General features: G+C 41.3%; 1 protein-coding gene across 4 annotated transcripts in view; it reads right to left on the bottom strand.

The window, feature by feature from the left end:
- MINDY3 (MINDY lysine 48 deubiquitinase 3) overlaps positions 1 to 25,917 on the bottom strand; it is a 122,071-nt gene that overhangs the window by 71,847 nt on the left and 24,307 nt on the right. For 3 of the 4 annotated variants that reach the window (XM_070428503.1, XM_070428510.1, XM_070428518.1), the window contains 4 exons: positions 23,812 to 23,863; positions 22,883 to 22,997; positions 18,932 to 19,005; positions 17,788 to 17,867 (listed from right to left, as the gene is read on the bottom strand). In XM_070428503.1, coding sequence (XP_070284604.1) covers positions 17,788 to 17,867; positions 18,932 to 19,005; positions 22,883 to 22,997; positions 23,812 to 23,863 — 321 coding nt within the window. The remainder of the gene's footprint in view (positions 1 to 17,787; positions 17,868 to 18,931; positions 19,006 to 22,882; positions 22,998 to 23,811; positions 23,864 to 25,917) is intronic. The other variant, XM_070428524.1, reaches the window with a different exon arrangement.

The raw sequence follows: 25,917 nt of genomic DNA, 5'->3' as shown, positions 1-25,917 counted from the left end.
CTTCTCATGCAAAAGAAATTTCAGATACATCACCTAGAGCAATGATGGCGAACCTATGACACGTGTGTCAGAGGTGACACGCAAACTCATTTTCTTGGTTGATTTTTCTTTGTTAAATGGCATTTAAATATATAAAATAAATATCATAAATATAAGGCTTTGTTTTACTACAGTTGCAAATATCAAAAAATTTCTATATGTGACACGGCACCAGAGTTAAGTTAGGGTTTTTCAAAATGCTGACATGCCGAGCTCAAAAGGTTCACCATCACTGACCTAGAGCAAGAGAAACTAAAGAGAAAATAAACAAATGTGATTACATCAAAATAAAAAGCTTCTGCACAGCAAAAAAAACACAACAAAAAAAAACAACACAGCATCAAAATGAAAAGGGAACCCACTGTAAGGGAGAACATATTTGTCAATGATACATCTGATAAGAGGTTACTTCCCAAAATATATAAAGTATTCATACAACTCAACAAAAGACAAACAACCCAATTAAAAAATGGGCAGAGCACCTGAATAGACACTTCTCCAAAGAGGACAAACGGATGGCCAAGAGACATATAAAAAACTAGAAGCCCGGTGCACGAAGATTCACGCAATAGGCCTTCCTTCCCCTGGCTGCTGGCACCAGTTTTTCTCCGGCACAGGGGACCCAGGCCTTTGGTCCAGCCGCAGCAGAGAAGCCAAGCCTCTTCAGTCTTCACTCCGGCCAGAGCCTTCAGTCTTCTCTCCATGCCTGCACATGCAAATTAACCGCCATCTTTGTTGGGTTAATTTGCATAGTCACTCTGATTGGCTGGTGGGTGTAGCGGAGTGACACCAATTTGCATGTTTCTCTTTTATTAGTGTAGATGTTTAACAACAAGGAGGCACCACCTCACATCTGCCAGAATTGCTACCATCAATAAATCAACAAACACTTAGTGCTGGAGATTATGTGGAGAAAAAGGAACCCTAGTACACTGCTGGTAGGAATGCAGACTGGTACAACCACTATAGAAAACAGTATGGAGTTTCCTCAAAAAATTAAAAATGGAACTGCCATTTGACCCAGTGATCCTACTTCTAAGCATATATCCTAAGAAGCCTGAAACACCAATCAGAAAGAATAAACAATCCCATTTACCATTGCACCCCTATGTTCACCACAGTGATATCTATAGTAATAAAAGCATAATATGCTAATTAGACCAGACATCCTTCTGGACAACCTTCCAGACAAAGCCGGGGCTGCAAGGGAAGCCCAGGTCCCAGGTGTCTGCCAGCAGCCAGAGGGAAGCCCAGGTCCAGGGTGCCAGAGGGAAGCCAATGCAGGCAGCCAGGGGAAGGAAGGCCTACTCTTGCATGAATTTTGATCATCAGGCCTCTAGTCTATAATAATAAAAGCATAATATGCTAATTAGACCAGACAGCGAACGACCTTCTGGACGAAGCCGGGGCTGCGTCCCTTGCACAAATTTCGTGCATCGGACCTCTAGTATAAAATAAGTAAGATCTGGAAACAGCCCAAGTGCCAATCTCGAGATGAGTAGGTAAGAAAGATGCAATGCCTGGCCAGTATAGATCAGTGGTTGACCTCCTACAAACCAGGATCACAGTTCAATTCTTGGTTGGGGCATATGCCCAAGCTGTGAGCTCAATCCCCACTGTAGGGTGTACATGAGGCAGCCAATCGAGATTCTCTCTTTTTCCCTCTTCCTCTCTGAAATCAATAAAATATTTAAAAAATAAGTGGTACATTTACACAATGGATTACTATACATATGGAAAAAGGAAGGATCTCTTATCCTTTGAGATAGCATGAGGGACCTGGATAGCATTATACTAAGCAAAATTAGCCAGTCAAAGAAAGACAAATATCACATGATCTCACTTATATGTGGAATCTAATGAACAAAATAAACTGATGAACAAAATTGGTCCAGAGGCATGGATGCACGAAACAGAATGACAGATCTCAGAGGGGAAAAGATTAACCAAAGAACTTATATGCATACTAGAGGCCCGGTGCATAAAATTCATGCACTTGGGAGGAGGGGAACCCTCAGCCCAGCCTGCGCCCTCACAGTCCAGGAGCCCCGTGATCAATCACCCAGCCCTGGGAGGCCCCACCCACTCACCACAGTGCTGGGCCCCAAAGAGGTAGGCCCTGCCCATCCAGCCGGGGCTCCACGATGGATCACCCCTGCAGAGGGAGGCCCCACCCACCCGCCGCAGCACCACCACCAGGTAGCCTGGACCTCCCTCTTTGGGGCATCAATTGCAATTGTGGGGCTCCACGATCAGTCACCCCAAAGAGATAGGCCCTGGCCACCCAGCCTGGGCTCCGCAATGGATCGCCCCCACAGAGGGTGGCCACGCCCACCCACCGCAGCCCACTGGTCAGTGGCCTGGGCCACCCTCTGCGGGGTGATCATGGGGCAATGGCAGGGCCCTCCAACCAATCACACTGCACCTGCTTTGGCTGGCTTGGTGCCAGTCGGTGCCATAGTGTGGTTGTCCGGACGGTCGTTCTGCTATTCAGCTATTTGGTTGATTTGCATATTATGCTTTTATTATTATAGCCTAGGGGCCCAGTGCATGAATTCGTGCACCTTGAAAGGAACTGTGGGCCACAAGGCTGAGGTGGGCACAGGGGCAGGTCTCGGCCCATCCTCCGCACCCCTGCCTGGCCCCTCCTGCCGTGGTCCCCAGTCCCGTCTGCCAGCAGCCCCACACCCGCCACTGCCAATCCCACACACTGACGGCACCAACCTCACTCGCACCCACTGACAGCGCAGAGTGATTGGGGCTGGTGGCGGCTGCTGCCCCAATTGCCCCTCAGGAGCAAGGGGAGTAGAGAAGCCTTCAGGGGCAATCAGGGCCATCAGCTACTGCTCATACCCACTGACAGCGCAGAGCGATTGGGACTGGCGCCGGGTGCGAGTGGCGGCTCCAGCACTGGCAGCAGGTGTGAGCGCCAAGTGGGACCATGGCATGCAGGAGCAAAGAATTCTCGGTAACCACCAGAGGCTCGCCCCGATGACAGCAACCGGCGCCCCGCCTTGGTCTGGCACCCTGCTCACCTACTCCACCATCCCTCTGCAGCCGACACCCACCATGTTCCATCCATGCCCCCTGGTGGTCAGCGCACGTCATAGCAACCAGTTGTTCAGTTGTTCCATTGTTCTATTGTTCTGCCATTTGGTCTATTTGCATATTAGGTTTTATATAGAGAGATATGCATAGCCCATGGATACAGACAATAGTGTAGGGAAGGCTTAAAGTAGGGTGAGTGATTGGTGGAGGTGGGCGGAGAGGAAATAAGGGACATCTATAATACTGTCAACAATAATAAACATTTTACAAGCACTTAAAACCTTTTCTCTTCTCATTAATTCTGATAACCCAAATAGGTTTCTAGTTTACCATTGCTGACTACTTCAATCACATAAAATGAAAACAAAATAAAAATAATCATCATATAAACATACAAAAGAATGCATGTATAATACATACAAACAGAGATTCCTTTAAGATAGAAGAGACCATGGAAAAATTGATCTATAGAAAAACAAAATCAAAGAAAACCTCAGCTCGAAGCTCATGCAGTAGTACAAAATGCAGACAGATGGCAGGTAGAACAGAACCAGAGACCACATCACAACAGGATTTGAGAGCCTAAGTAGGAAGTTTGGATTTTCAGTGCTTGGATAAGCCTGCCATTCAATGGTGTTAAGAGTATCCAGATCTGATTTAGTTTTAAATATATGACAGTAGCCACTGTAAAGGACAAAGGGGTGGGCAAGAAGGAAATTAGGCCATTAGTTCTACCACATTTCTAAGCTACTGCAGAAACAAAAGACAGTTCTACAGTTAAGGTAGAGTAATATACTAGTACATGGTTTCAGGAACTAAATGATCTATAGATTCTATATAATCAAGAGTATATAATTTCATTAAAAGAGATAAAACAATCTAAATGGAAAAGGTCAATACTGTAAAGCTGTAACTTCTTTAAAATAATCTATAAATTTAATGTAACCTCAATCAAAATCCTAACAGATTTCTTAAAACTGAAACTTAAATAGCTGGAAAAAAAATCAATTAGAATAATGTAAAAATGACTATCACAATTTTGAAAAAGTATGGTATTAGGAAATATATGTTAATAAATATCAAATGTTATCTATAATAATAAAAGCATAATATGCTAATTAACCAAATAGCCAAACGACCTTCCAGACGTCCTTCTGGATGATCTTCTGGACGAAGCCGGGGCTGCAAGGGCCGAGGCAAGCCGCCGCGGCTGCGAGGGCCAAACCCATTGCACAAATTTCATGCATCGTGCCTCTAGTTAGTTTTATAACATTACATAATGGTGTTGTTTTGGCATACGAACTCACAAATAGATTAGAGAGATAGGAGGGTCCAAAATATGACTTATACTATGGGAAAATTTATTTGATAAAGTAGATGTTTCCTATCTATGGAGAATTGACTGGAGTTAGGATAGTAGGTAATTCTTTGGGAAAAAAAGTAATAAAGAACTCTCCAAAAATTTATATGGAATAAGAAAAGACCACGAATAGCTGCAGCAATCCTGAGAAAGAAGAACAAAGTTGGAGGATCACAATACTAAATATCAAGTTATATTACAAAGCCACTGTTCTCAAAACAGCCTGGTACTGGCACAAGAACAGACATATAGACCAATGGAACAGAACAGAAAACCCAGAAATCGACTCAAGTCATTATGGTCAATATTTGACAAAGGAAGCAAGAGCATACAATGGAATCAAGCCAGTCTCTTCAATAAATGGTGTTGGGAAAACTGGACAGATACATGCAAAAAAATGAAACTAGACCACCAACTTACACCATACAGAAAAATAAACTCAAAATGCATAAAAGACTTAAATGTAAGATGGGAAACCATAAGAATCTTAGAAGAATCGATAGGCAGCAAAATCTCAGACATATCTCATAGCAATATGTTTACGGATACATCTCCTAGGTCAGTGGTCGGCAAACTCATTAGTCAACAGAGCCAAATATCAACAGTACAATGATTGAAATTTCTTTTGTGAGCCAATTTTTTAAACTTAAACTATATAGGTAGGTACATTGTTATTAACTTAATTAGGGTACTCCTAAGCTGGCCTTTGCTAAAAACGTCCTCAATCTGATTGAGGTACGTTCGCTGAGGTCGACCTCTTCCAACTCTCTCATCCTCAACTCCTGCACGAATCCCGCGCGCCTCCCCCGAGCTGCGTATCCCGCAGCCCACTTGCACTGCGTCTCCCGTGGCCAGACTGACCCACACCCCCCACTTTTTCTAACGCCACTTCTTCAAAACAGACTCGCCCAGGCCGAAAACCGACTTCTGCACATGGGCCACAAAGTTTCAATCGCAGTGTACATGCATGCCCGCACATGGTATTTTGTGGAAGAGCCACACTCAAGGGGCCAAAGAGCCGCATGTGGCTCTCGAGCCGCGGTTTGCCAACCACTGTCCTAGGTCAATGGAAACTAAGGAGAAAATAAACAAATGGGACTACATCCAAATGAAAAGTTTCTGCAAAGCAAAAGAAACCATCAATAAAACAAGAGAGCCCACTGCATGGGAGAACCTATTTCCCAATGTTACATCTAATAAGGGCTTAATCTCCAAAATTTATAGTGAACTTATACAACTTAACAAAAGGAAGATAAACAATCTAATCAAAAAATGGGCAAAGGACCTAAATAGACATTTCTCAAAAGGCCAAGAGGCATATGAAAAAATGCTCAAAGTCACTAATCATCTAAGAGATGTAAATCAAAACAAGAGATACCACCTCACACCTGGCAGAATGGCTATCATCAACAAACGGCAAGTGCTGGCAAGGATGTGGAGAAAAAGGAATCCGCGTACACTGCTGGTAAGAATACAGACTGGTGCAGCCACTGTGAAAAACAATATGATGTTTCCTCAAAAATTAAAAATGGAACTTCCATTTGACCCAGTAATCCCTCTTCTAGGAATATATGCCAAGAAGTCAGAAACACCAATCAAAGAATATAAGCACCCCTATGTTCACAGCAGCGCAATTTACAAAAGCTAAGATTTGAAAACAGCCTAAGTGCCCATCAACAGATGAGTGGATTAAAAAATGGTGGTACATCTACACAATAGAATACTATGCTGCTGTAATAAAGAAAGAACTCTTACCATTTGCAACAGCATGAATGGACCTGGAGAGCATTATACTAAGTGAAATAAGCCAGTCAGAGAAAGATAAGTATCACATGATCTCACTCATTTGTGGAATATATTGAGCAACATAAATTGATGAACAAAAATAGATCCAGAGACATAGAATCATGGAACAGACTGTCAAACCTCAGAGGGAAGGCAGGGGAGGGGAGGGGGGGGTGGAGATCAACCAAAGAACTTGTATGCACATAAGCATAACCAATGGACACAGACAATAGGGGGGTGAAGGCCTGGGCTAGGGGGCGGGGGCAGGCTGGAGAGGTCAATGGGATAAAGGGGGGAAATATGTAATACTTTCAACAATACAGAATTTTTAAAAAATTATTATCCCCATTTTACAGTTGAGCCAACTGAGGCTCAGAAAGGTTAGGTAACTTGTCCAAGGTCACATTAAAAAAAAAAAGAAAAGAAAAGAAAAAGTAATAAAGAGCTAAACATTAAAAGATGCCATTAGCAAAGTTAACAGAGATGGAATGGAATGAGGGAAAATATTTGCAACACAGATTTAACACACAAAGAACTGAGAGAATTTATAAAGAGCTCCTAGAAATTGTGATTTTAAAAAAATAACCCCTGGCCCAAAAATGCCAAAGTGATAAAGAGGTACTTCTCAAAAGAAAAAATACTAAAAGCTGACACACACAAAAATGATCAAGCACAGGCTCACTAGAAATCAGAGATATGTGACTTAAAATAGGCTATTACTTGTCAATAAACTGACTGGCAATATATTAAAGATGGATAGATCTAAGTGTTTGCCAAGATGCAGAAAAAATAGGAACTCTCTATACTGTTGGAAGCATGAGTTCGTACTTTGCCAGTTGGTACATTTCAGAAGGTAATTTGGCATTGTCTATCAAAGGTTAACAGTTCCTCAAAAGGTTACACAGGGAGCTGTGGGGGAGAAAATTACTGGGAGTGCTAATGGGTATAAGGATTCCTTTTGGGATGATAAACATGTTCTAAAATTGATGCAATGATGGCTGCACAACTCTAAGAACATACTAAAAACCACTGACTTGTACATTTTAAACAGATGACTTGTATACCTGTGTGTAAAAAAAAGTAACACATGTCTAAATTTTTAACACACATTTTTAGGAATCTATTCTCTAGGACTACTTGGATATATGCAGAAAGACATATACCAAAAATGTTTACTGTAGCAATGTTTGTAACAACCCCAAAGAGAAACTATCTAAATGTTCACCATAAGTAAACTCAAAGGAAATGACAAACTGGGGGGGAAATATGTTTATTATATAACAGAAAAGCATTGATATCCTATTATCCAAGAAAACACATAGCATCTATTTTCTCTCCCAGTGCCAGATCCATGATTAGTGCTAGGAAAAAACCTGACCACACACTTTCCTCGGTGTCACACTCTAAATAATCCTCCATAACCTCATCTCAAATCTACTGTTGATTACACACTTAAAAATTTCTCTCAGAATCCCTTTTTATATTCCTTCTTTAAGCAGTTGATTCAAACCCTTTCATGTCTTTATATGTCCTGGAAATGTCCACTCTCTCAGCAAACTTCAAATCTTAAGAGTTCCCCAATTTAAATCTTTCACACCTCTAAATGACTTTTTCTTTTCTCATCACATTCTTGCTTCCTGTTTTACCAGAACTGTGCATCTTTCTGAGGTTACTGTTACTCTTGATCCCATTTAATATCGCTTCTATTAAAAGAGGTTCCCTTCCTTGGCCAACAAACAATTTAGGTGATCGGGCCTTTAAAACAAAAACTATGTATAACCTCTCTTGGCCTTGTTATGACCAAGCAATGGAAATCTTCTCATTCCATCCTTTTATCAGCAAACTTTCTTGCTGATGATGCTAAAATATTTACTCCCTATGATCATGCTTCTATCTCAATTGCTCTTTAAAAGCAAAGACCTAGCTAATTACTAAATTCATAGCTTATTCTTTAATTTTTATTGAATTGATTGGGGTAACATTAGCTAATAAAATATTAGATTTCAAGTGTACAATTCTACAATACACCATCTGTATATTGTATTGTATGTTCAGCACCCAAAAAAACTCATAGACACAGACAACAGTATGGTGATTATCAGAGGGAAATGGGGGTGGAGGAAGGTAGGAAAGGGTAAAAGCAGGATAAATGGTGATGGAAGGAGACTTAACTTTGGGTGGTGAACACTCATAATTTATTCTTAGTCCTCATTCTCCTTGAATGAGAGATATACCAAGTCTCCTTCACTAACTATATCACAGACAAGAGTCTTTGGATTAAATTCTCAGTTTCAATTTCTCTTATTAATGGGGTAAATGACCTCTCAGGGCTACTGTGAAATGTAATTACAAACTTCTTCCAAATCATTTCACATTTATTACCTTACTCAAGATTCTGTTAATATAGCATATAAGACAGTATATTATCATGATTAAATATGCTGGTTATTTGGAATCAGACTACTGTGGTCCAAATCTCAGTTCTGCTATTTATTAATGTGGATGAAAAAGGGGCCACATACTAAACCTGACAAGCTCGGGTAAGGCTGCATGGTGGGCCTTACAAACTCAAAGACCTAAAGTAACCACACAGGATGGTGTGAAATTAAAACTTCCTAACTAAAAGTAAATCATGGCAGTTAGTCATGTCCTAAGTCTGTAGCTTCCTTGACAAAGGTCAATCTTTATCTTAACTAAGCCTGTCTGTTGTCTTTTTGTATTATGTTAACACTAGAGGCCCAGTGCACAAAATTTGTGCACTCAGAGGGGGGGGGGGGTCCTCAGCCCAGATTGCAAGGGCGCAGGCCAGGCCGAGGGACCCCACCAGTGTATGATCGGGGCCAGGGAAGGACACGGGAGGTTGGCCAGCCGGGAAGGGACCACGGGAGGGCTCCAGGGCATGTTCAGCCCGTCTAGTTCAGTCCTGATCAGCTGGATCCCAGGAGCAAGCTAACTACTGATCAGAGCGTCTGCCCCCTGGTGATCAGTGCATGTCATAGTGAGCAGTTGAGTGGCCTTAGCATATCATTAGCATATTATGCTTTGATTGGTTGAACGGATGACTGGACACTCAGCATATTAAGCTTTTATTATATAGGATACCTTTGAAATGTCACAGTAATTCCCCTATTTCCAGACCCCTCAGGGCATAATCACCCACCAGAACACAAGACCACAAAACCCCTCATTGTTTTCATGTTCTACTGCCTACTATCTCTATGTACTGGTAAATATTACTGGTAATTGTTGCCCTAGCCTGGTTGCTCAGTGGTTAGAGCATCAACCCATGGACTGAAGTGGCATGGTTTCGATTCGGATCAAGGACACATACCTGAGTTGTAAGCTTAATCCCCGGCCCCAGTTGGGGCACATGTGGGAGGCAACCAATTGATGTGTCTCTCTCACATTGATGTCTCTCTCTCTCTCTCTCTCTCTCTCTCTCTCTCTCTGTATATATATATATATATATATATATCCCCATCCATTCCACTCTCTCTAAAAAAAAAATCAATGGAAAAAATATCCTTGGGTGAGGATTAAGAACAACAAAAATAATTAATTGTTTACTATCCTATACCCACAATGTAAAAGAAGTATGTCTATCCCTTTTACTTTTTATCCAATCTCAGAGATTTCACCTCTTTGCTTTCTCCCACCTCCCTAATCTACCACCAATGAATTTCATTTAACCTTTTTTATGCCTCCCTCCTTTGATTCTAATGTATAAAATAAAGTGCAAAACCGCCATTCTCTGGAGCATTTTCTCAATTCATTGAGATTTTATTTCCTGGCAATTGTTGTTAATTTGGCTCAAATAAACTCAAAAATTCTTACAGGTTTGGACATTTCTTATGTTGAGATTAAGCTGCATGAAACGAAAAGAGATACTTAGCTACTATGTGCTTCAGTTTCCTTTATTCTATGACATTCTCAGAGTAGTTATAAGAATGAAGTGAGGAAATGGAAAAATATACAGATTATAGTCATTAAGTAATAAGAATACTGCTTGGCATCCTATATAATAAAAGAGAAACATGGTAATTAGCCATACGGCCACTACCCTTCCCATTGGCTAATCAGTGAGTATACGCAAATTAACTGACAACCAAGGTGGCGGCCGGCAGCCATGCACTGAAGCGAACAGGGAGGCTTGCTTGCTCCAGTGATGGCGGACACCAACGTTCCCCGCCTGACTTGCCGGCCTCTCAGCTGCAAGTCTAAGCAACTATGTTGCAAATATACAAGCTAAACAAAACCCCAGAAACCTGCGTTAGTCAGCCGGGCTTCAGCCAGCCGGACCGCAACATTGTATCAAATACAGAAGGTAAAGAAAGGCCAGAGCCGAGGCCTCAGAGCTAAAGCCAGCCCAGAATAAAAGAAAAAAAGGAGCGGTTGGGAGCTTCAGTCACCCGCCAGCCTGAAAACGGCCCTCAGCCCCTCACCCAGACTGGCCAGGCACCCCAGTGGGGACCCCCACCCTGATCCGGGATACCCTTCAGGGCAAACCAGCCAGCCCCCACCCGTGCACCAGGTCTCTATTCTATATAGTAAAAGGGTAATATGCCTCCCAGCACCGGGATCAGCGTGACAGGGGGCAGCGCCCAAACCCCCTGATCGCCCTGCGGCTCTGTGTGTGACAGGGGGTGGGGCCACAACCTCCCTATCCGCCCTGCTCTGTTCGTGACAGGGGAAGGCACCCCAACCCCCTGATCAGCCCTGCTCTGTGCCTGATAGGGGGGAGCTCCCCAACCTGTGCATGACAGGGTAAGGAGCCCCAATCCCCCTGATGGGCCCTGCTCTGTGCATGACAGGGGGCAGAGCCCCAACCCCCTGATTGGCCCTGCTCTGTGCGTGACAGGGGGTGGCGCCGCAACTTCCCTATCGACCCTGCCTTGAGTGTGACAGGGGGCGGTGCCCCAACCCCCCTATCGGCTGTACCCTGAGCGTAACTGGGGATGGCATCGCAACCTCCTGATCCGCCCTGCTCTGTGGGTGATAGAGGGCGGCGCCCCAACCCCCCGCCCCCCACGGGCCCTGCTCTGTGTGTGACGGGGTAGAGCCATCACCTCCCCATCGGCCCTGCCCTGAGTGTGACAGTGGCAGTGCCCCAACCCCCTGATCGGCCCTGCTCTGTGGGTGATAGAGGGCAGCGCCCCAACCCCCTGATCGGCCCTGCTCTGTGGGTGATAGAGGGCAGCGCCCCAACCCCCTGATCCGCCCTGCTCTGTGTATGACAGGGGGCGGTGCCCCAACTCCCCTATCGGCCCTACTCTGTGAGTGACAGGGTGTAGCTCCTCAACCCTCTGATCGGCCCTGCTCTGTGCGTGACAGGGGGTGGCGCCGCAACTTCCCTATCGACCCTGCCTTGAGTGTGACAGGGGGCGGTGCCCCAACCCCCCTATCGGCTGTACCCTGAGCGTAACTGGGGATGGCATCGCAACCTCCTGATCCGCCCTGCTCTGTGCATAACAGGGGGCAGCGCCCCAACTCCCCAATCGGCCCTGCTCTGAGCCCGACCAGGAGCTGCACCTAGGGATTGGGCCTGCCCTCTGCCACCCGGGAGCAGGCCTAAGCCAGCAGGTCATTATCTCCTGAGGGGTCCCAGACTGCGAGAGGGCACAGGATGAGCTGAGGGACCCCCCTCTCCCCGCTGAGTGCATAAATTTTTGTGCACCGGGCCTCTAGTCTATAATAATAAAAGCACAATATGCTAATTAGACCAGACAGCCAAATGACCTTCTGGATGAAGCCGCTGCAGTGGGGGCTGAGGCAGAGGCAATTAGGGGCGATCAGGCTGGCAGGCGAGCAGTTATAGGCAATCAGGCAGGCAGAGTGGTTAGGGGCAATCAGGCAGGCAAGCAGAGTGGTTAGGGGCAATCACGCAGGCAGGCAAGCAGTTAGAGGTGATCAGGCAGGCAGGTGAGTGGCTAGGGACAATCAGGCAGGCAAGTTAGTGGTTAGGGGAGATCAGGCAGGCGAGTGGTTAGGGGCAATCAGGCAAACAGGCAAGTGGTTAGGGACGATCAGGAATGCAGGCAGAGTGGTTAGGGGTGATCAGGCAGGCAGGCAGGCAGAGGTGGTTAGGGGAGATCAGGCAGGCAGGCGAGCAGTTAGGGGCATCTGGCAGGCAGAAAGAGGCAGTTAGGGGCGATCAGGTATGCAGGAGAGTGGTTGGGGCGATCAGGCAGGCATGCAGAGTGGTTAGGGGTGATGAGGCAGGCAGGCAGAGGCGGTTGGGGTGATCATGCAGGCAGAGACAGTTAGGGGCGATCAGGTAGGCAGGAGAGTGGTTAGGGGCAATCAGGCAGGCATGCAGAGTGGTTAGGGGTGATGAGGCAGGCAGACAGAGTAGTTAGGGATGATCAGGCAGACAGGCAGAGTGGTTAGGGATGATCAGGCAGGCAGGCAGGCGAGCTGTTAGGAGCCAGTGGTCCTGGATTGTGAGAGGGTGCAGGCTGGGCTGAGGGACCCCTGCCTCCAGGCACAAATTTCATGCACTGGGCCTCTAGCTGTTAAATAAATGTTTGCCACTGCTGCACAATGAGCATTCTTAATCAATAGTCGTAACTACTCTTCAAATAAAATGAAATACTTAAGGACAAAGTTTTTTTTCCACCACCAAAATATACACAGTGATTTCAAGCATACTTGCCATGATGTTTCTTACACGTGTTCATTAATTTAGTAAGCATTATTTAAAAACCTAATAGTTATTTGTATCTCTCCTTCACATATATAACTAGTTGCTGAGTTCTATAGAGCCTACTTTACTGTTCTCTCTCTCAGAGGCACTGTTACAGCAGGTGGCAAGTACTACGATGTCATGAACATAGGCCTTGGCTGTAGTCAAAAGCAGTTATGCCTCTGCTGTTCAACGTTGGGCAAGTTACTCAACTATCTGAGCTTCAGTTTTTATAAATGTACTAGAGGCCTGATGCATGAAATTCATGCAAGGGGCTCAACCCCCACTGTCACAGCTTCATCCAGAAGGTTGTCTGGTCTAATTAGCATATTACACTTTTATTATTATAGATATTGAGGTTAGGAAGATACATATCCAAAACATATTGCTCAGCATAAAGTACACAAGTACTAATTGATATCTTTTTTCTTTCTTTGCCATGAACATTTTCATCTCATTACCTCTTACCTGTCTAGACTACACGCTTTTGACATGTCAACCCATTCAATACTTTCTACAAACTGACAAATTATTGTTCTTATTTTATGTCGTATGTTATTGCTCTTTTTAAACATTTTCAATGCCTCTCTTCCTAATGCTTGCCAACTAAATTTTAAAACTTCTTAGTATTTAAAATTCTCTGTGTTCTTACCCAACACTACACCTATGATGTTTCGTCTTACTAGTCTCCTTCACAGATCCAATGCTCTTATCCATTGGTTCACAAACCTGACTGTACATTAGCATCATCTAAGTAGGGGTCACTTTAAAATTATCATGCCCAGGCCCCACCATCTAGAGCAGCCGTGGGCAAACTACGGCCCGCGGGCCAGACCCGGCCTGTTTGAAATGAATAAAACTAAAAAAAAAAAAAAAAAAAAAAGACCATACCCTTTTATGTAATGATGTTTACTTTGAATTTATATTAGTTTACACAAACACTCCATCCATGCTTTTGTTCCGGCCCTCCGGTCCAGTTTAAGAACCCATTGTGGCCCTCGAGTCAAAAAGTTTGCCCACCCCTGATCTAGAGACTCTTTCTCTTTTTCTCTTTCTCTCTTCATTCATTCATTCATTCATTCATTCTCAGCTGGGGCCTGAGCACTGACCTTTTTTTTTTAACCTTTTTTTGTTAATCCTCACCTGAAGATATTTTTCCCATTGCTTCTTAGGGAGTGAAAGAGAGGGAGACAGGGAAGGAGAAAGAGAGAAACATCAATGTGAGATGAGAGACACACATCGATTGGTTGCCTCCCACACATGCCCTGACAGGGGCCATGGATCTAACTGTAACCTAGGTACATGCCCTTGACCGGGAATCAAACCCATGACTCCTCAGTGTGCAGGCCAACACTCTAACCACTGAGCCACAATGGCCAGGACACTGACATATTTTTAAGCTCCCTAAATGATAATATGAGCAGGATTAAGAACCACTGTTCCAATCAGACTGATCTGCCTCCCTGTCCCTAAACATGACCTGAATTCTTCCCCAAATACCCTCTCGCTCATTCCAAATAGCCCCATTAAAATGTTAACTCCTACTTAAAGACTCTCCTTTACCCCAACATAAACACAGCAGGGAGAGTTTTCTCCTTCCTCTGAACTTCTGTAATACTTTATTTCAACATGCTTCATTTTACCTTGCACTACAGTTGTTTGTGTGTATGTCTTGTTTCCCAAACTAGGTGTGTATGCTTTTGAGGGAAAGCTGAGCTCTTCTTATGGCAAGTTGAGGCATTTTAGAAATTACATCATCCCTTTGAGACAGGTAATACCTGTCACAGCAGAAAAACATCCAATAAATGCTGAATGAATATATAAATTTTTATTTTAAGTTAAGTTACTGAAAACAAATTCAACTTCAAGTCAACATTCCTAACAACTGAAGAGAAATGCAAGAAGTATATCCTAGCTATCTTCTTTTCCAAAATAATTATTTCAAAGTCATTGCTTAGTTTTGATATTTAAACTATTCTTAAATTAAATCCACAGCAAGACAATAGCTTTGAAAGCTAATATTTTAACAAACAGAAAAGGATGAATTTATACATATCAAGAACCAAAATTTGGATAACTGACTGCTATTCTGTAAAGGTAGTACACGGCCAGAAAAAAAGCATATGGGAGGCTGGGTAAGGAAACGCCTAGGGAGACAGAAAGAATATTCTGGTTCTGGAAACAGACGAGACCTGAGAGCACATCTGCAGAATGTGTAGAAAGAAGGACCACAATAACTAGCACCAAGAGCCAGAGCAAGGCACAAAAGTCCAGGTGGTGCCAAAACCGGTTTGGCTCAGTGGATAGAGCGTCGGCCTGCGGACTGAAAGGTCCCAGGTTCGATTCCGGTCAAGGGCATGTACCTGGGTTGCGGGCACATCCCCTGTGGGAGATGTGCAGGAGGCAGCTGATCGATGTTTCTCTCCCATCGATGTTTCTAACTATCTATCTCTCTCCCTTCCTCTCTGTAAAAAATCAATAAAATATATTTAAAAAAAAAAAAAAGTCCAGGTGGAAAGAGTTCTGAGCCACAGCACACAAGGGTAGCAAGGACAGAGGCCAAGTGGGATGAGGTACCTCTACCAAAGATGAACAGGAACCAGGTATTCCTTTCCTAATCATCTCAGATGATATAAGATACCCAGTGCCAAGAAACCACCGCTAGAAGAAGAAAGAGGAGATGTGCAGAAGCCAACGTGGGTGAGAGAGAGAAAAAACCTGCTATTACTCAAGACAGACTGACACCTTTTATTGGCAGGATGAAATGCTTTTAGGTATTAATCAGAATGAGGATTCAAGAAGAGAATGGGCTCAATTACAAAAAAGTTCAGCAAGATAATTTCTGTAGCGATTTGTCTGTGAACTTTACTGTTTAAATTTTGACTTTTTTGCCAGAAATTAGCAAGCTAGGTTCTCATTCTAACCTCATCATGTAGTGAATAAATTCCATATATTATCTAATGTAGGGAAGGAGGGTAGTTCTTAAATTTCTTAAATAGTAAATTGAAGGGTTGGGACATGCTGAGATGCTTTTTAATTCTGAAAATATATAATTTTTAAAAATTGTATTAATGATTTGGGAGTGACATCCTATATAATAAAAGCCTAATATGCAAATTGTCCCCTGGACCAGGAGTTCAACTGGGAGTTCAACCAGGAGTTCGACCAGGAAGTGGGGCCAGTTGGCCAACCGCCTGCGGTCCCTCCCCCCGGTGAGCCCACTCCCCAATCACCCCCCACCGCCACCCTAATCAGGGGTGGGCCGGCTGGACCCACCCATGCACAAATTCATGCACCAGACCTCTAGTTGGTTAATAAAATGATATAGGTTGCAGTGTACAATTCTATAAAACATCTGTATATTGCATTGTGTTCACTACCCAAAGTCAAATCTCCTTCGGTCACCATATATTTTACCCCTTTTACCCTTTACTACTACCCTTCCCTCTGGTCACCACCATACTGTTGTCATTGTCTGAGTTTTTTAGTTTGTTTATTTGTATTGTTCATATATATCTCACATGAGTGAAATCATATGGTTCTTGACTTTTTCCATCTGACTTATTTATATCTCACATGAGTGAAATCATATGGTTCTTGATTTTTTCTGCCTGAATTATTTCACTTAGCATAATATTCTCAAGAGGTGCTTTTTAATTCTGAAATTATATAATTTCTACTGACTTTTTCCTTAATGTTATATACTTTCATGTTTTTGTTAATTGACTATACATATTTCTAAATTCGAGATAAATTCAAATTTAAGATCAAGACAATCATTTAAATGGGACCAAAAATCAGTAACTATTATTTTCTCAATCATATTTGCTTCTGACATTTGTTGACAGTTTTATCTAAATATGGAACAAAGAAAGAAATGTCCCTGTGAACTATAGGTACTATGGAACTTCCTGTCCTCTACTACATACTTCAATATAAGGTACACAGTAGTTATTCAATATAAGTTGAATGGGTAAAAACATGAATTTAGACTGACTCAGCAATAAGCTGAAGGGCATTTTATTCAGAGCAATGTACTAGATCTCCTTAACTCAGCAGTTCTCAACCTGTGGATTGCGACCCCTTTGGCGGTCAAACGACCCTTTCACAGGGGTCGCCTAAGACCTTCCTGAATATCAGATATTTGCATTACGATTCATAACAGTAGCAACATTACAGTTATGAAGTAGTAACGAAAATAATTTTATGGTTGGATCACAACATGAGGAACTGTATTTAAAGGGCCAGAAGGTTGAGAACCGCTGCCTTAACTGAATGAATTGGCCAAAGGTATGTCATTTCAATGTCCTGCAACATATGAAGCTACAGGAAAGAATAACTAAGACCAGAAATGGAGGTAGTCATGGAGAGGGTAGTGGTTTAAAATTCAGATGACATTAAATTTGTGCAGCATCCTAAAGGAAAGTATTTACATTAAAAGTAATACAGGAAAAACCACCAGACTCTCAAAGATAATATTTCAAATTACAATACGTATAGTAATTCTCCTCAATTTTAAGCGAAATGCTAGTGTTCTAGACTTAGATACTGCTGCATGAAAATGTACTAGGATTATATAAAGAGATGTATATTTTACTTTTTCTAAAGAAGATAGTCCTATAATCCCAATTTTACACTACAAAAAACTAAAGGCTTAAGACGGTAAGTAACTTGAGATTTGAGGCCAAGTTTGCCTCCAAAGTCAATGTCTTCATGTTATGGTGCCTTGAAAACTGTAAATGATTCTTCGATTATAAGGCACTTACCTTAATCTCTAAGTAATGCAGGGCCATTGAACAGATGAGTAACAACCAATTATATTATAGTTAAATATTAATCATAAATGAGATAAATACACAAAGAATATACTTACGCATTCCTGAGCATTCTCTATCACCATCCCATACATTAGAAACAGCATGTCCCGTCAATAGGAGGTTAATTAAGCTTTGACTATTAATAAAAATTAAAAAATAATTAAAATATGAATAAACTAATTTTCATATAAAATTATCCTTATGGTAAGGCATAAGGTAATGACTTTTTACATTAAATTATGTTAAGAAACAAAGTAAGGAAAAACCTTGTATTTTTCATTTTATACACTCACTGAAAAACAGCCTTATTAACTGGATCACTAAATGAATCATCACAATGGTATCTATTGTTCTATTTATTCACATAAATGTAACAACTTTATCTAAGATACTATATTTAAATTGATTTTTAAAAAAATGATACCTAGATTAATAATTTACTTACTATATGTAATCATCTTTTAAAATACATATATAAATGTTATTTTGTGTTTGATGAAATGTGTTAATTTTAACTTCTGAAGCAGAAAGTTATAAAGAAAAGCACTTTTGCTGTTGTTGTAAATCCTCACCTGAGGATATTTTTTTCCATTGATATTTAGAGAGAGTGGAAGGGAGAAAAGAGGAGGAAAAGAGAAAGAGAGAGAGGGAGAACCCAAGACTCTCCCGGTGAGGGGGGGCCACTGCTCTAACCACCTAACAACACCAGCCAGGGCAAAAAGTACTTATTTTTTAGAGTGAGTTGATAATCACTGTCTTGTCAATTTTAATAGAAATAGCTATTAAAAAGCCTGAGAAAGAGGGTAGTTTCATAGAGAAAAATAAGAAAAAAAATTTTCACCCAAGCAGGAAAGCATTTATAAATAGGTAAGGATACACTTATTTCTAAGTCAAAATGAATAAATTTCATCTGATAAAGTTTCATAAATGAAACATCAAGAAGAAGTTGTTACAATACTCCCCGGCCATCTCACCACAAAATATGTGCTACAGTAAACGCACTCCATATATAAACCTAAAGTGGAAATTACATTTCATACATAAGGCAAGCAATGCATACAGCACAAGACTGCTCAAATTCAAAGACTTTATGCTGTCAACAACTGACAAGCAAAATTTTCTGGCTCCGTAGTACTTTATTCTAAGTCAAGTTCTTAAATTAAAGTCCATTTGAGGAGAAGAAAGACTTTAGATAATTACCTGCCATGTCCATACACAGGATCGATCAAAGGTTCGGTTGAATCTTCAATTTCATTTTTTATGTTTTCAATGCCCTAAAGAAAGCAAATATTCTTGGCTTATTTTAAAAACTAGAAATGAAAATTATAGCTTAAAAATTAACCAGTTCATACTATAAATTAATAAAACACAATTATTTAAGTAACTTTTCTCCCAAAAAACTAACCAGATATGAATTAGGGGTGCACCTGAGATGATAATGGTAACTAGTAGTTTCTCCATGAATATCTTTTTATTTTCTTTCATGGGCACTATATAAAGGATATACATAATAGATCTAATGTTGATTAAATGGATAGAGAAATAATGTTTAAATTTCAAGAGGAGGAAAGAGAAAATTATTTAATCCAAAGTTAATATTCATTTAACTTTAGGTTAAATTAAATTCAAAACTAATATACCTTCTAAAGCATCTGATATGTTCTCTTAGGTCATTTAAAAATCACCTGATATATTTTCTTAAGTCATTTATTGGTACTAAATACATACACATATGAATGTTGATAGAGATATAAATTTAAAATCACAAAAGGTATAAGAAATACATAAGAAAATACATAACAAACCCTAACCGGATTGGCTCAGTGGATAGAGCATCCGCCTGAGGACTGAAGGGTCCCGGGTTCGATTCCGGTCAAGGGCATGTACCTTGGTTGCGGGCACATCCCCAGGAAGGGGTGTGCAAGAGGCAGCTGATCAATGTTTCTCTCTCATCGATGTTTCTAACTCTCTACCCCTCTCCCTTCCTCTCTGTAAAAAAATCAATAAAATATATTTTTTAAAAAAAAGAAAATACATAACAAAATGGAAGGTTTGCTTCTGATTGTGTGTTCTCACAAATATTAGTAATTCATATGTGTACTGACAAAAATATAAATTAAGATGGTAGGAAGCTTCTTATTTTCTTGATATTTTTAATCCCCCGAAGGGCATCCAAATCCCAACAGGTGTAGATACTGGACCACTACAAGAAGACCTAGGCACAACTCCAAAACGATAAAGATAATCTAACATTAGTTCTACCAGATAACAGGTCACTTCTAAGGTTTAAAGAGATGATTAATCAATGATCAAAACATTTAATGATTGCATAAGTACATGTAGAAGGACACAAACAAGTATGAGATCTTGCGCTTGCCTTCCTTGTAAACAAAACAAAACAAAACAAAACAATGTTTTAGTCTGATAAAGCCAAACTGAACAATAGGAACAAGTGACATAACCATTGAGGAGGGCGGGGACATCATTTCAAAGACAGATTCAAAGAAGAACAACTAGACATGATGGCTTAATGGCTGTAAAGGACAAGCGACAGAGGAGGTATCCAAAGTCTTGAGCATAAAAAACTGGCAAAATAATGAACAGTTAAGACGAAGTCATAAGAAGCCTCATCTTAGATACCTCTACCACTGGTCTCCACCACTTCTGACCAACTACCAAGTACTTCTGATACTTTCACTTAAACATCCTCCTATATGTTTTAAATTTCTAAATTTAAAACATGCTTTTAAATATGCTCCTTTTCTTTTCCATTTCCACACTCGCTGCCCTAGCATAGGTTCACTTATTTCAATTAACACTTTTCTAGTTTTCCTGATTCTAGACTGATACTCCACACACCAACTCCCTCCAACACAACTCTTATCCCATTTTAAGGAACCTTTTATTAACAAAAAGATCTTGTTACATCCTTGTTGAAAATTCTTGTTTTATTCTAATTTGAAATGAAATCTAAAGTATTTTTGCATAATATACAAGAACCTTCACCGTTAAACCTTATTTATATAACTGCCCAGTCTCATCTTCCACATTTGCCTTTCTGGTGGCTTATGCTCCAGTAATATGAAACCACTTATGGTTCCCAGACACGTGTCATGCCCCCAATTGATTATACCTTTACTAGAGGCCCGATGCACGAAATTTGTGCAAGAGTAGGCCTTCCTTTCCCTGGCGGCTGGTAGGCACCCAGGACCTGGGCTTCCCTCACAGCCCCAGCTTTGTTTGGAAGGACATCCGGTGTAATTAGCATATTACGCTTTTATTATTATAGATACTTGCTATCCACACTGCTTGGAAAATCTTCCCACAGCTTTTTTTTCTTTCTTTTAAAATTGTGGACATTTTAATGAACTTCCTTCCATGTAGCTTCAAGCTACCAGGACATAGTCCCCACCAACACCCTTAATCTTCTTCTCAGCTCTTCTGCTGAAGGATTTGGCCTCCACAATGACAGGCTGCTTTGGGAGCTTTCCCTTCCCCAGAACTTTGTAGTAGCCGGATCACACCACATCAATGATAGGAGAAACTCCAGTCTTGCTTTTGGCAGCATTTACCCATGTCTGCTCACTAACCAGGGTACACAGTTTATCAAGGTTGACAGTTGGGCAGAAGCTCTGGTTCCTCTTTAAGTGGTAATGCCTCATAACAACTTTCCCAAAGTAACCTGGGTGATGCAAGCCACCAGCATTACCTCGGCCCCCTGGGTGTTTCCTGTTTGCCAATGCGGCCATGGCCATGGCTCATGTGGCCCTGAAGTTTTTGGGTCTTCCTCAGTCTAGATGGCATGTTGGTGGCCAAGAGACAAGAGTTTCCCACAGCTTTTCTGTCTAGAAAACTTTTCCTCATTCATTGAGTGATCCCTACTATACAAGGCGCCCCCCTTTCATTTCACCAAATAAACTTAGGTATACCTTTACTATGTTCCCTTCTGCTTTGTGCATGCAACAAACACACACACACACACACACACACACACACACACACCCCAAAAAACGCTGCCATAATGGAAGTAATCATTAACGTGTCAATTGTTTTTACAACACTGAAGAGGAACCATTAAGTACAATTCTATCCCAACATTATCAGCCCAGGGCCTAACATATAGTCAATACTCAGTAAACATGTGTCAAATGAAAGAAGTTTGATTTTAGCATCGTAAGTCTAGTTAGATAACTGGGACTAACAGGCACTTGGGGGAAAAGGGCAGGACTAGTATTATACATATTGGAATTAAACACATAAAGGTAAGCTGAGGGAATAAAATATCCATAAAAGAAGCAGAATATAGAACCCAGGGACTGAAATTCTATACTAATAAAAGGGTAATAAGCTAATTAGACCGGACATCTTCCAGATGTCCTTCCGGAAAAAGCCTCGGTGGCAGGGGCCGAGGCAGAGGTGGTTAGGGGCGACCATGCTGGAAGGAGAGAGCAGTTAGGGGCAACCAGGCCAGCAGGGGAGGGCTGTTAGGGGCAACCAGGTCGGCAGGGGAGGACAGTTAGGGGCGACCATGCTGGCAGGCAGAGTAGTTAGGGGCGATCAGGTAGGCAGGCAGGTGAGCGGTTAGGAGCCAGCGGTCCCAGAATGAAGAGGGTGCAGGTTGGGCTGAGGGACCCCCCCTCTCATGCATGAATTTCATGCACCAGGCCTCTAGTGGAATATAAAAGCTTAGTGGGGGAAAAAGGCTTAGTGGAAAAGAGAAAGAAGAATATAACAGGTAAACATGGAAAGATAAACAAAAAAATTATGAGACATTACAGAAAGAGAACTTAGTGCAATGATTTATCAGATGAGTTAAAAAAGGGAGTGGGGGTTAGAAAGAGCTTCCAGAAGGGGTTAAGGTATCAATTGCCAGACATTGGTAAGAGCAAAGAAAATAAAATTCAGAGGAACTGAGTGCATTTTATACATAGCACATTATTGATAACCTCTGCAGTCCAGAAGAGTAGGGGTGAAAGTCAATTTCAAACTGGTTAAGGAACAAGTGAGTGGGAGGAAAGAGAATTATTAGCATAAGAGAGTTTTATTCTGAGATTTAGAAACAGTATCAAGAATAAATTTTGTCCTCATAGCAGGAAAAATATACTAAACTCTAACTAATAAAAGCCAGCAGAAACATCTTCTTCAACAAACCTTTGTCAATAACACAGAATACAGAAAAAGCAATACTCCAAATTTGCTTCCCCACATTGAATACTGGTCCAAGACAGCATCTTTTAATTCGGATAAACTTCCGAATGATCTTTTCCTGGGGGTGAAAAGAATTAAATATGAGTACCATCATAAGGTTTACTACATTCATAAATGGGAAAATTCTTAAATTGTCTTATACATTAAAAATTTATATATACAAACAGGAGATTTTTGTGTCTTAAATTTTCAAATATAAATTTAGCCATTAAAAGCAAAAGCTATTGCTGACAACTATCACTATATATAATATACGCCATTAAGACAGAATGCATACTTGGTAGGGAATGTCTTCATCCCTTAGGTGAACTGGCACCAATAAATTCGTCAATAATTATACAGTTATTTAAGGAATAAAGTGGCCCTCTTCAAAGATGAGTTTAAGAACAAACAAAATTTGACTTTTGTACATTTGTAATTTTTTTAAAAAATTAATGTTATATTTCAAATGCCACCTATAATTCTATCAACATAGCTATCCTCCCTTTTATTTTGTAATAAAAAGTTTAAATGATCTAATGAAGACATGGCAGCTTTAATGAAAACTATAGAAAGTATATTTTGATAAACAATAAATAATTCAAATAGTTATTCTACTAGAAACCTTTATACTCACTCAGGACAGAGAAACATTAAGCTAAAATTATTTTTTCACTGTCATGATGAAAAAGCTTTTAGTGTTATAAAAAGTGTATTTTGATAGTTAATTTAGGAATTTGAATAATTTAAGTACACATTTACAAATTATTTCTTAATTTGAAAACAAATTAATCTCAGGCATATAAATCTAAGTACCTTTCCCCAGTATGAACAAAATTAAAATGGCAATGTGTCCACAAGGTAAGTATTTTAAATGTTCCAATGTTACTTACTGAATTAATGCATGAAATCGCTCAAAGCCAAGCTCTTCGACAGCCAAGGCAGCTATACATAAAAGACACTTTTCAGCACTACACATGGCAAATAAATGACACAAGATACACACAGCAGGCTGTAAATACTTTCAAGCAATCAAAATTTTCCCTCTTTTCTCACTCCCTTAAAATCCTGTTTATTTTCAACTTTAGTATTATATAAATTTATATTTCAACATTTTAGTTACCATGATTATACCTAAAATGGATATAATACTGAGAATGTAGAAGTATTAAATAATACACTTTTCAATTCAGTTATGCTAGGATCGTTTATAAAATATGAAAAATCATAGTGCTTCACACATCATTGTAACGTGTCCTGCACTTTCATATCATTTTTCAATCCATATATCCAAGTAAAATCATCTAGCTAACCTTCCTCTTTATAATATAAATCTTTACAGTGATAGCTTAATTATTATGCGTATAAAAAGGCACAGCATTTTGAAACTATACAGGTTCAAGGACAGCTTTAAGTTTGTTTCCGCATTAATTAATATAACTGTTGAGAAGTTTTCAGTAACTTACTTAGATTACATTTATTAATACAGCACCATTATAAATTTTTAAAAACCAAAGAAAGCTTTTAAATCAAAGGTAATGCTTATTTAGAACTTTTCTGAGTGCCAGGCCCCTTGCCAAATGCTCTACTGGTCTTACCTCACTTAACCCTCATAACAACCCTAATAGTCCTCATTTCGCAGAAGCGGAAACTGAGGCACTGAGAAGAATCCTCTCAAGTGCACACAGCAATAAACAGCAGAGCTAAGATTTCAATCCTGAGAGTCTTGGCTCCCCAAAGATAAAGTCTTTAAAGATGAGTAAAAATGCCTACTCAATTTATCACAATGAACAATTTCATATGTGCTTATATCTATACTAATAAAAGGGTAATATGCTAATTAGACCGGGATTCCTTCCAGACAAAGCCATGGTGGCGGGGCCGAGGCAGAGGCAGCTAGGGGCGATCAGGCCAGGAGGGGAGGGCAGTTGGGGGCGAGCAGGCCAGCAGTGGGGGGCTGTTGGGGGTGATCAGGCTGGTGGGGGGGGGGGGGCAGTTGGGGGTGAGCAGGCTGGCAGTGGGGGCAAGCAGGCTGGCGGGGGGGGTGGGTAGTTGGGGGTGAGCAGGCCGGCAGGGGGACGCAGTTGGGGGCCATGAAGCCAGCAGGGGAGGGCAGTTGGGGGCCATGAGGCTGGCCGGGGAGGGCAGTTGGGGGTGAGCAGGCCAGCCAGGGAGGGCAGTTGGGGGCAAGCAGGCCAGCAGGGGGGGGCAGTGGAGGGCGAGCAGGCCAGCGGGGGGGGCAGTTGGGGACAAGCATGCTGGCAAGGGGGCACAGTTGGGAGCCATGAGGCTGGCCAGGGAGGACTGTTGGGGGCCATCAGACTGGCAGGGGAGAGCAGTTGGGGGCGAGCAGGCCGGCAGGCAGAGTGGTTAGGGGTGATCAGGCAGGCAGGCAGGTGAGTAGTTAGGAGCCAGCGGTCCCAGATTGTGAGAGGGATGTCTGACTGCCAGTCATCCCCCAAGGGGTCCTACCCAGATTGGAGAGGGTGCAGGCCAGGCTGAGGGACACCCCCTCACCCGTACACAAATTTTGTGTACCGGGCCACTGGTATATTCATAAAGCAAATCTTAATACATTCAAATATTAATTCTCAATTTTTGATTTACAATTAAAAAGGTCACATTACGTTACCCTTTCAAAGTCTAGTATCAATATTCAAATGTTTGAAATTACTTTTTAAAATCTTTAAAAATCCAATGGCTTAAGTAATCTTTTAATTTGTGTGGGAAACAAACTGAAATTGAACCTGAGTGTTCACTATTGCAAACAAGTGTGCATTACCAGAAGCCAAAACTATACACACCACACAAGCCAATGAAATTAATGTTTTTGCAGAATGTAATATTGACAATGGGGAAAATAGTTCACATTTAAAATTTCAGGATAAAATAAAAATTCTACCTAATGTTTTCCAAATTGTACTAATTTTCCTGTACCTGATTATCTAAATAATTTTATAGGGCATACACTACAAAAGTTGACATAAAGATAGTAACTT

Source organism: Myotis yumanensis, unplaced genomic scaffold (genome assembly GCF_028538775.1).
Source record: "Myotis yumanensis isolate MYYU_CA2020_CCGP unplaced genomic scaffold, mMyoYum1.0.hap1 SCAF_1, whole genome shotgun sequence".
Classification (NCBI taxonomy): domain Eukaryota; kingdom Metazoa; phylum Chordata; class Mammalia; order Chiroptera; family Vespertilionidae; genus Myotis; species Myotis yumanensis.
This window is presented reverse-complemented; position numbering and strand designations above follow the sequence as displayed.